Genomic DNA, 12,079 nt, shown 5'->3' on the forward strand with positions numbered 1-12,079 from the left:
TTATTCTGTAGTTTTAGTCAGAATTATCACCCGTGAGAACTATAAAGTAAATGAAAAATACAGTTAAGCACACTCTTACGACCTTATCTTACGAGTGACTTATTAGCTTGGTATAACTCTGAAGTGCTTACATACATAACAGTTTAACCGGCGTTATAACAGGTTCAGATTAACACATGAATAAAGGAACAAATACCTCATTGGCTGCTTATTACAGAAGGGAGGAAATTAAACTTCACACTATTATTATTCCTGGCATGAATTCACACTTCATCCTAACATACACTCTTCAACCATTATGAACTACACCCGATGACATGAAAACTTAGCTAACGCAGCGGGGATTGCCTTCCCTCCAAAGGTGTGTTGCTACAATAAGGATCCCCGTTACAACAGTATTAGCTACGTAGTTCCGCTTGTATTATCATTCCCCGCACAGCGGACACATAAACAATTCAAACAAAAGACAACGACATAACCTGTAAGTCTAACTGTCAGTTACACTCCCACCAATCACCAGTGATTTCTGTGAAAGGGTCTGCAGGTTTCTTGATCGGCTTCCAGGAGGGTGACTGTCTTATGGATGGGCCTCTCCAGACAGGTGGGTTTGGTGATGCGTTTACCTCTCTCATCTTCGGTTGAGTCGCTGATCAGTAACTTGAATCTTCTCACCCGGCCATCCTGTCCCGGGTACACTTCTGTAACCTTTGCCAATTTCCACTGGTTGCGTGGTGCAGTATCATCTTGCAAAAATGACAATGTCATTAATCCTTGCGTTTCTTCAGTCTTTACTCCATTTCTGTCTGTGTTGGAGGTTTAATGCGTTGAATACGGTTAGCTACAAAGACGTGGAATCTTCTGGCTTCATTGTTGATGTAGCCAAGAACTACCTTCGACTCTGTCCAGAAGTATTCCTGTAGACCTTGTATCTCTAACTCCTTTTTGAGCATGTCACTTGTTCGAACAGCTACCACCGCTGCTGAAAGTTCCAGTCGGGTATGGTCGTAACCTTGGAAGGGGCGACTCTCGACTTTGCCATAACTAGGGAGCAATGAACTTCTCCTGCGGTGCTGATTGTTCTGAGGTATGAGCACTCTCCATAACCTGGAGGTACTAGCAGTCGGAGAAGTGATGGAGCTCATAACTCTGCACCTCCTTGAAACTTGATGGCAAGTAGCTTCGTTGGATCCTTACTTCAGACAAGTTTGTAGACCTTGGAGCCAGAATTCCCACTGGGAACGAGGTCATCTGGAAGGGGTCATCCCAGTCGATTCTGTCACGACACATCCGCTGCAAGATTTGCTTCCCCACCAGGACAAAGGGTGCCACAAACCCAAGCGGATCATATACAGAGGCTACTGTAGACAACACTCCTCTTCTTGTGAGTGGGCGTTCCTTGACAACTACTCTAAACTGGAACTCGTCTGATGCGACACACCACAGTACACCAAGCGCTCTCCATGTGTGGTTCACCCAGAGCCATATCCAGGTCTTTGGCACCCTTGGCACGTTCTTCCTTGGGAATTGTGGCTATAACTTCCTTGCTGTTAGAGATAAACTTGTGCAACCGAAGTTTGCCGATGCTGCAAAGCTCTCTTGCTTCTTTCCCCAGCTGGGCCGCTTCAGCTTCAGACGATACGCTCGTCAACCCATCATCAACATAAAAGTTCCTTTCTATGAACTGGATAGACTTCGCTGAAGCTTCCTCGTCCTTCGGCAGCAAGATGTTTGAGACCATAGTTGGCGCAACCAGGAGATGAAGCTGCGCCGAACAAGTGGACCTTCATACGATACGCTGAGGGTTGAGACTCTAGATCTCCGTTCTCCCACCAAAGGAACCGTAGATAATCTTGGTCTTCTGCTTTCACATGAAACTGGTGGAACATGCACTCTACGTCACACATGATTGCAACTGGACCCTTACGAAAACGACAAAGGATGCCCAGCAATGTGTTTGTCAACTCTGGACCGGTAAGGAGATGATCATTCAAGGACGTCTCTCGAAACTTAGCTGAGCAGTCAAAGACGACTCGTATCTTCCCAGGCTTTTGTGGGTGATAAACTCCATGGTGCGGGATATACCATGCTGGATGCTTGTTAATTTCCTCTTTAGAGACCTTCTCAGCATCTCCACAAGCTATAGTCTCTTCCATGAATGCTGTGTAGTCCTTGTAGTACTGCTTGTCTCTCCTTAGGCTCCTTTCCAGGCACTTGAGTCGGTGAACTGCACATGTTTTATTGTTCGGCAGATTGGGTCTTTCTTCCTTAAACGGCAGCGGCATCTCATAATGTCCATTGTCCTTACGTCTGATGCCCTCTTTCATTTTCTTCAGGAACCGGATATCCTCTTGAGATATGAGGTCCTCTTCTGCAGGTCTCTCGTTGAAGTCAGATTCAAGCGTCTTGATAATGTCCAGTGTTGTGATTACCTCTCTTGCATGTGTTCTACAAACATAGTGTACTTGATTTGTGAGGTTGGAAGAAGATTGAAGGCTTGGCATCACCTGTCTAACGATAACCCGATGACTCACTCAATAGGGCCGCCATAGTCGATACATGGATTTCCATAGCCGACTATGCTCCAGCCAAGATCTGTTCTCTGAGCAAAGGCTGATTTCCTTACCAGACACAATTTCTCTTGGAAGGAGAGCCTGGGAGCAGTTGTAGCCAATTAAGAGACCGGCATCACAGCTCTGTTGAGGAGCAATCTCCTCTGCAATGTGTTCAAGATGAGACCATGCTCTTGAAGTCTCTGGAGTAGGAATATGATCTCTGTTTGCAGGAATAAACTCTCTCGAGTAGGTCGTTGGCAGAGGGGATTTTCTTCTCCAAGTAAAACCCTCTAACCTGCAAACCAGACAGCTTCTGGCAGGGCACAGTGGTATTTCTTGAAGCCATTGTAGAGAGTTTCAGTTGGACTGGCTCCTTCCTTGTATTGAGAGCCTTTGTTGTCTCTTCAAGGATAAAAGTGGTGTCGCTCTGGGTGTCAAGAAGTGCATACACAAGAACTTCACGATCTGGCTCACTTGTGGTTGACACCCATACTGGAATGATTGTGGAGGTGTGAGTGTTAATGTCCCTTACGACTCTGTTAGATATGGCCTCACTTGACGCTCTTGTCCCCTTATCTTGTGAGGTCTTCCTATCCCTTAACCTTTCTTTAGTACGATCTTCGTGCAGGCAGGATGGATGCCTCCTCTGACACGTGTCGCAGGTGTTCCTGTTATCACAATCTTTCGATCGATGGCCAGGCCTTAAACAGCCAAAGCACAATTTATTCTCTTGAACAAACTTCTGTCGCTCTGCGGTGGGCTTATCCATGAACTTCCAGCATTTGTGGAGACTGTGACCTGACTTCTCACAGAAGACACAACTAGTAACAGTATCTTTCTCATCAGAGTTAGTTGCTAATACCCTTGCTCCGGGGTTTTGAATCCTTGGCGTCTTAAGTTTCCCATCTTCACTTGGTTTCAAAGCATGAAGGGATGTTACAGGATTGCAAGCAATCTTGGCTTCTCTTGTGAGAAACTTCACAAACTGACTGAAGCTAGGAAAGATCTCCGTTTCTTCTAAGATGTCTGTGACCTTTCTATTCCATCTTGAAGTTAGCCAATCTGGAAGTTTAGCGAGGATCTTTTGGTTTTCATTACAGTCATTAAGCACCTCCAGGCCCTTATTCTGAGACATAGCAGCTTCACAGCTGCGAAGAAAGTCTACAAGGTCTCTAAGTTCAAGACTGTCCTTGGATCCTATCGTAGGCCATGCATTGAGCTTATCTCTGAAAGACTTGGCGATGAAGAATTTGTTTCCGTACCTTTCTTCAAGAATGGTCCAAGCAGCATGGTAGGCTGATTCTGTTCCTAACATAAAGTAACTTTCGATGGCTTTCTTGGCAGGCCCACCGACATATTTTCTTAAGTAATATATCTTCTCAGTTGTTGGTATGTTCTTCCTGTCTATCAGAGTCTGAAAAGAGACCTTCCAGTCAGTGTACGAGAGAGGCTCTCCATTGAATGTTACTGGTTCTGGTATGGGAGGCGGCTTTCACTGATTGCTTCCGCTAGTAACCTGAACATGGTCTTGGTGCCATCTTCTTGCTGTGTGCTTGTCACAACATGTTGTGGTGAGAGACTGTGAAATGAGCCACTTCTGTGCATGACTTCTTTCACATACTTGCAGTTAGAGAGTAGTTCTCTCTTCTCGTCCTCTGAGTTTTCATCTTGCTCATACACTTGCATTCGCGCCTTGGCAGCATTTAGTTTCTTGAGCACTTCTAGGTGCTCTAACTCTCTACGCTTGTCTTCTAGTGTCCTTCGTCTGGCAGCATTTTCTACCTCTAACTTGACTCGCAGCCTAGCTTCTTCTAAGCTGCGTTTCACAGCCTCAGCTTCTTGCTCCGCTGTCCTCTTCTTATCTTCATCTTCGAGTCGCTGAAGCTCTTCTAGTTGGCGTTCTTGCTTAACCATTACTTCTAAAGCTGCTTGGTTAGCAGCAACTTCCGCCCGCAGCCTCTTGTCTCTTGACAGATGACACGCTTGAGCATCTGGAGTTGACCTTTGAGTTGTTTTGAGACTGGGAGGAAGCACTTGAGGGCTGATAGTTGGGACTTGACTTATGTGAGAGTTCGGACATGCACAAGGAATTGCTGTCCTTCCAGTGCAACTCTATCTGGTTACTTTGACCTTCTTCCCTGCCTTTTAAATGACACCTTACAGTCTTGATAATAGACATTGTAACTGCTTCACAAGTATCAACTCTGCGTCGTATATCGTTGTCGGGAATGTCGATTTGACGCAAATTTACATAGACACGGTTTAGCTCTGTAGAGGTATGGCTAATCTTGTTTAAGAGGTCTTCTAGTAGGTCTTCAGAGCAACAACCTGTCAGTGACAGTTTTGCTTCCTTTACCAGAGCCTTCCACTTCTCATAGCTGACCCTGAAACGTTGTTCGAGCTGTCTCCACCTTTCGTCGCGCAGTTCTCTGCCCTTTTCAGTTAACCTGCGGACCCTCTCACCTTTTCGTGGCTCTTGTTGTGCTACCTCTTCCTGCTGCTCTGTTTGTTCTGATGAAGGCTCGAAGTTTGCGAGGTGTTGCTGCAGCTGCTCAACTTGACCCACCCCATCTCTATCACCTTTAGTGAAACTACCTCTTTCTGACATTCTAAATCAAGTCAAATCAATTCTAGCTAAGGTTTGGATAAGTGAGTAGGTAATTTATACTCTAATTCACTGTAATTTATACCTCAGTACGTGGTATAAACATGTATAATGCTTGAAACAAAGGCTTGAACAAACACCTTACCAAACAATTACACTATTAACTTACAGGTGAAAATAGAATTAATAGGTGTACGCTGACCCTTAATGTTTGTGACTATATATATATATATTTAGTAAGTATCAAATAATATTTTTCAGTAATACACATACCAGCGATACATTAAGATAGAAAGAGCAAATGCATAATACCAGAGTCTTTATGAAATAGACAACTATCTCCAGTCCTTACGAATTGTGATCTTAAAGTCTCTTATTAGCTGTTCAGAAGGCTAGGACCACCTTCAAACACCTTGACTTGTACTTGCGTGTCTGACTTTCCTGTTAGTCTTGACCTTATGTTGCCTCACGATGCTTCCTTATGTGGAGATTTTCTTCTTAGTTTGCAGGTAGGTGCAAAACTCTTATCTGGCAGATGACAAGGTCTACCAGGATTTGGGAATCTTGTAGATGTTTTACAGCTGGATGAGATTCTTCTTTCTCTCTTGCTCGTGAAGAGCATTGAGTTCTCACTGTAGCTCCCTTCAGTAACCACGAGCACAACCGTTCCTTGATTTTAACTGGCGGCTTTATTCTGTAGTTTTAGTCAGAATTATCACCTTCCGTGAGAACTATAAAGTAAATGAAAAATACAGTTAAGCACACTCTTACGACCTTATCTTACGAGTGACTTATTAGCTTGGTATAACTCTGAAGTGCTTACATACATAACAGTTTAACCGGCGTTATAACAGGTTCAGATTAACACATGAATAAAGGAACAAATACCTCATTGGCTGCTTATTACAGAAGGGAGGAAATTAAACTTCACACTTATTATTCCTGGCATGAATTCACACTTCATCCTAACATACACTCTTCAACCATTATGAACTACACCCGATGACATGAAAACTTAGCTAACGCAGCGCAGGATTGCCTTCCCTCCAAAGGTGTGTTGCTACAATAAGGATCCCCGTTACAACAGTATTAGCTACGTAGTTCCGCTTGTATTATCATTTCCCCGCACAGCGGACACATAAACAATTCAAACAAAAGACAACGACATAACCTGTAAGTCTAACTGTCAGTTACAGTTAATCCCCCTTTCCCTTCCCTTTTAAAACAGTTAAGAGTGTAAATGGCTGTGATAGGAGGAAAGTGAGGATGGATCAACAACATTGTAGTTACTATCCTAAATGACAGTGAAAAGGAATCCTGTACAGAACGACAATATTCCAAAAACACATGTCCTGTTTGTAACAAGACACTAAAGTTAAACTGACAAAAAATGTGGCAAATAGATTAACTTTTTTTGTCCTGAATACAAAGTTTTATGTTTGTGGAAACAATCGACCGAGTACCGCTTTTCATATTTTAAATGACCATCTCATCTGGACCCCACACATTCAGATAATTGTAGTGGCCCTTCAGTCGAGCAGTGAATTTCAAACACAGATTAGACCAGGGAGGTTTTCCAACGCTTCGCAAACAAGGGCACCTATTGGTAGATGGGTAAAAAGAAAAGAAACAAGACATTGAATATCCCTTTGAGCATGGTGAAGTTATTGCACTCTGGTGAAGTTATTGCACTCTGGTGAAGTTATTGCACTCTGGTGAAGTTATTGCACTCTGGTGAAGTTATTGCACTCTGGTGAAGTTATGGCACTCTGGTGAAGTTATGGCACTCTGGTGAAGTTATGGCACTCTGGTGAAGTTATGGCACTCTGGTGAAGTTATGGCACTCTGGTGAAGTTATGGCACTCTGGTGAAGTTATGGCACTCTGGTGAAGTTATTGCACTCTGGTGAAGTGATGGCACTCTGGTGAAGTGATGGCACTCTGGTGAAGTGATTGCACTCTGGTGAAGTGATGGCACTCTGGTGAAGTTATGGCACTCTGGTGAAGTTATGGCACTCTGGTGAAGTTATGGCACTCTGGTGAAGTTATGGCACTCTGGTGAAGTTATGGCACTCTGGTGAAGTTATGGCACTCTGGTGAAGTTATGGCACTCTGGTGAAGTTATGGCACTCTGGTGAAGTTATGGCACTCTGGTGAAGTTATGGCACTCTGGTGAAGTTATGGCACTCTGGTGAAGTTATGGCACTCTGGTGAAGTTATGGCACTCTGGTGAAGTTATGGCACTCTGGTGAAGTTATGGCACTCTGGTGAAGTTATGGCACTCTGGTGAAGTTATGGCACTCTGGTGAAGTTATGGCACTCTGGTGAAGTTATGGCACTCTGGTGAAGTTATGGCACTCTGGTGAAGTTATGGCACTCTGGTGAAGTTATGGCACTCTGGTGAAGTTATGGCACTCTGGTGAAGTTATGGCACTCTGGTGAAGTTATGGCACTCTGGTGAAGTTATGGCACTCTGGTGAAGTTATGGCACTCTGGTGAAGTTATGGCACTCTGGTGAAGTTATGGCACTCTGGTGAAGTTATGGCACTCTGGTGAAGTTATGGCACTCTGGTGAAGTTATGGCACTCTGGTGAAGTTATGGCACTCTGGTGAAGTTATGGCACTCTGGTGAAGTTATGGCACTCTGGTGAAGTTATGGCACTCTGGTGAAGTTATGGCACTCTGGTGAAGTTATGGCACTCTGGTGAAGTTATGGCACTCTGGTGAAGTTATGGCACTCTGGTGAAGTTATGGCACTCTGGTGAAGTTATGGCACTCTGGTGAAGTTATGGCACTCTGGTGAAGTTATGGCACTCTGGTGAAGTTATTGCACTCTGGTGAAGTTATTGCACTCTGGTGAAGTTATTGCACTCTGGTGAAGTTATTGCACTTTGGATGGTGTATCAATACACCGAGGTCATTATACAGTTGCCGGAGAGGAAGGGATTTCACCATGAGGCCAATAGCAGGTCACCTAGCGGTGCAGTGTTGGGCCAGTAACCGAAAGATCGCTTGTTCAAATCCCCGAGCTGACTAGGTGAAAAAAATCTGACGTTCTGCTATTGAGCAAGGCAGTTAACATTGACATCACTTAGCAGACGCTCCTAATCCAGAGCGATTTAAAAGTCAATGTAAAAATGTGGAAAACCTCCCTGGTCTAATCTGTGTTTGAACCTCCCTGGTCTAATCTGTGTTTGAACCTCCCTGGTCTAATCTGTGTTTGAACCTCCCTGGTCTAATCTGTGTTTGAAGCTCCCTGGTCTAATCTGTGTTTGAACCTCCCTGGTCTAATCTGTGTTTGAACCTCCCTGGTCTAATCTGTGTTTGAACCTCCCTGGTCTAATCTGTGTTTGAACCTCCCTGGTCTAATCTGTGTTTGAACCTCCCTGGTCTAATCTGTGTTTGAACCTCCCTGGTCTAATCTGTGTTTGAACCTCCCTGGTCTAATCTGTGTTTGAACCTCCCTGGTCTAATCTGTGTTTGAACCTCCCTGGTCTAATCTGTGTTTGAACCTCCCTGGTCTAATCTGTGTTTGAACCTCCCTGGTCTAATCTGTGTTTGAAATTCACTGTTCGACTGAGGGACCTTAGAGATAATTGTATGTGTTGGGTAAAGAGATGAGGTGGTCATTCAAAAGTCCTGTTAAACACTATTCCACGTAACTTATTAAAAGCACATTTCTACACTAATTTATTTTGGAAAACCATAACAAAAAGGTGTTGAATACTTATTGACTCAAGACATTTCAGCTTTTAATTAATTAATTTGTAAAAAAAAAACGTTGTACAAACAAAATTCCACTTGGACATTATGGGATATTGTGTGTAGGTCAATGACACATCATCTCTATTTAATCCACACAACAACATGTGGACTGAGTCTAGGGGTGTGAACACTTTCTGAAGGCTCGGTGTGTGTTGTTTGTGCTATAAATAGCCTCTGTGGGAAATTCCGCAGTGCTCAGCTCCAGCTGTGTGAACTTCAGACAGACAGAACCCACCTATATACACCATTATACCAGTGTGTGTGTGTGTGTGTGTGTGTGTGTTAGACAGTGATCTCAGATTAGTAGGGTTACATACAGCCTCTGAAGGACGTTATGATGCTCTGTAGGTCGCATAGCTAGTAGACATTTCAAAGGTGACACACGCACACACACGCACAACTAACCACTCAAGGTCAACAGTCTGCTAAGTGAGGCCAGTCGTGTCCTTTTTTAATAAGTTACCCTCACACTTTAAGCCCTGGGGCGAGCACTCAGGTGTGTGTGTGTGTGTGTGTGTGTGTAACTAACCTAAGCAGCAGCTCCTTGGGAAGCTTCTTGTTAATGGGAGCTTCATCGCTGTTGGAAAACACCTAGAGAGAGGATTAACATCCACATCAGAGCCACTGTCACCTTGGTAACAAGCACCCAATAGAACTCACAGACACAGGCCTGCACACACACACACAGGTCTGCACACACACACACATGCGCACACACACACACAAGAGGGATATAGAGAGTCCGCTGAGACACCAAACATTGATTTAGGAATGTTAAGAGTTACAGCTACATAAACAGCCCCTAGCAACACAATAGAACACCGTTACCGAGAGAGAATGGGAACGAGAGAGGAAGGAAAGCTAACGAGAGGGAGTAGCCTAATTTACTGGTGAAGACTCAGAAGAGAGGAACATTAGAGATTTTATTGGGATCCCCATTACATTAGCCGACTGCAATGGTGACAGGAAGTCTTCCTGGGGTCCACCACATAATGAAAAAGAAATTACAGACAAAAATACTTTACAATTTACATCATTTTAAAAACATTAACAGACATTACAACTAGGTCAGATAGGGGAGAGGCGTTGTGAGGTGTTGAATTTTTAATAGTTTTTTTTTAAGCAAATTTAGCTGTTTGAGTAATTTGAGAAGGAAGGGATTTTCATGTGATCATGGCTTTGTATAATAATGTAATGCCTTGAATTCGTTCTGGATTTGGGGACAGTCTGTTGTTCCCACATGCTTCAAGAGGGCCACACCAAACATGTGGAAGAAGGTGCTCTGGTCAGATGAAACCAAAATTGAACTTTTTGGCAACAATGCAAAATGTTATGTTTGGTCACCCTGAACCTACCATCCCCACTGTCAAACATGGTGGTGGCAGCATCATGGTTTGAGCCTGCTTTTCTTCAGCAGGGACAGGAGAATGGATGGTTAAAATTGATGGGAAGATGGATGGAGCCAAATACAGGACCATTCTGGAAGAAAACCTGATGGAGTCTGCAAAAGACCTGAGACTGGGACGGAGATTTGTCTTCCAACAAGACAATGATCCAAAACATAAAGCAAAATCTACAATGGAATGGTTCAAAAATAAACATATCCAGGTGTTAGAATGGCCAAGTCAAAGTCCAGACCTGAATCCAATCGAGAATCTGTGGAAAGAACTGAAAACTGCTGTTCACAAATGCTCTCCATCCAACCTCACTGAGCTCGAGCTGTTTTGCAAGGAGGAATGGGAAAACATTTCCGTCTCTCGATGTGCAAAACTGATAGACATACCCCAAGCGACTTACAGCTGTAATCGCAGCAAAAGGTGGCGCTACAAAGTATTAATTTAAGGGGGCTGAATAATTTTGCACCCCCAATCTTTCAGTTTTTGATTTGTTAAAAAATATTGAAATATCCAATAAATGTCGTTCCACTTCATGATTGTGTCCCACTTGTTGTTGATTCTTCACAAACATTTCTTTATCTTTATGTTTGAAGCCTGAAATGTGGCAAAAGGTCGCAAAGTTCAAGGGGGCCGAATACTTTCGCAAGGCACTGTATGTTCTCATGTTCTGAGCAAGGAACTGAAACGTTAGCTTTCTTACATAGCACATATTGCACTTTTACTTTCTTCTCCAACACTTTGTTTTGCATTATTTAAACAAGGCTAAATTGATTTTATTGATGTATTATATTAAGTTAAAATAAGTGTTCATGGCAGAGACACGTGATGCCGCGGAGCCTCTTGCGAGCCTGCCGACATGCTGACTACTCTCCTCCGGGAAATTCAGGATGGTAACAGAGGTCTTTCTCTGAAGATCTATAAGAAATCGGCTGAACTCCATTCTTCCATTGACGACCTGAAATCCTCCATGAATGATCTCCTTTTGAGAACGACTGAGGTAGAGCTGCGCATTAGCACAGTTGAAGATACCATCGCTAGACATGACCAGGTCTTGACACAACTGCAAAAGGACAATGCCTACCTCAAAAACAAAGTAGATCAGATGGAGAACCAGAGTAGACGTAGTAATATCAGTGTGGTGGGATTGAAAGAGGACAGCGAGGGCCGTGACCCGGTCCGTTTCTTCACTCAATGGATCCCGGAGGTCCTAGGCATAACCAACTGCACCAAGCCGCTGGAAATCGAACGCGCCCACAGAACATCAGCGCCGAAACCCAGATGAGCCCCCACGAGCCGTCCTGATCAGGTTCCTCCGTTTCCAAGACAGAGAGAAGATACTGCAACTCGCAAGAGCCAAAGGGGACATCGCCATCGATGGGAAGAGGGTCAGCCGTTTCCCGGATATGAGCGCGGACCTCAGACGCCGCAAGCAGTTCAGACCTGCCGCCAAAGCACTGAAGGAGAAGAACATCACCGGCTACCTCATCCACCCTGCGCGGATGAAAGTTCAGTACAAAGGCCAAGCCATCTCTTCAACACACCGGGAGAAGTGCACACTTTTCTCAAAGAACTGAGCAACGTCTGAGTCTGAGCCAGGACGGTCTCTCTGGGGGATAAAATGCAGTTTGTTTGTTTTCTCTTATCCGGATTGAACTGCTGGTATCTCCCGGTCACTTTAATTGATTTGTACATTTTCAACTAACCGTATCTTCCCGGGGTGAGTTCTATTACATTTACAGGAGAGTATATTTTGGTTTAGTC

The 12,079-nt window shown here is 44.1% G+C and overlaps 1 protein-coding gene and 1 long non-coding RNA gene across 5 annotated transcripts in view; both read right to left on the bottom strand.

Moving 5' to 3' along the window:
- LOC127909214 (F-box/LRR-repeat protein 2-like) overlaps nucleotides 1-12,079 on the bottom strand; it is a 40,456-nt gene that overhangs the window by 10,980 nt on the left and 17,397 nt on the right. For 3 of the 4 annotated variants that reach the window (XM_052469459.1, XM_052469458.1, XM_052469457.1), the window contains exon 2: nucleotides 9,451-9,512. The exons of the other annotated variant lie outside the window; for it this stretch is intronic. In XM_052469459.1, coding sequence (XP_052325419.1) covers nucleotides 9,451-9,512 — 62 coding nt within the window. The remainder of the gene's footprint in view (nucleotides 1-9,450; nucleotides 9,513-12,079) is intronic. 4 annotated transcript variants of the gene reach the window in all.
- LOC127909215 (uncharacterized) lies at nucleotides 5,828-6,345 on the bottom strand. Its single transcript, XR_008070292.1, has 2 exons — nucleotides 6,046-6,345; nucleotides 5,828-5,888 (listed from the first exon to the last, which is right to left on the bottom strand). It is a non-coding gene; the product is annotated as an uncharacterized LOC127909215 (long non-coding RNA).

This window comes from Oncorhynchus keta, chromosome 19 (genome assembly GCF_023373465.1).
Source record: "Oncorhynchus keta strain PuntledgeMale-10-30-2019 chromosome 19, Oket_V2, whole genome shotgun sequence".
NCBI classification, from domain to species: Eukaryota; Metazoa; Chordata; class Actinopteri; order Salmoniformes; family Salmonidae; genus Oncorhynchus; species Oncorhynchus keta.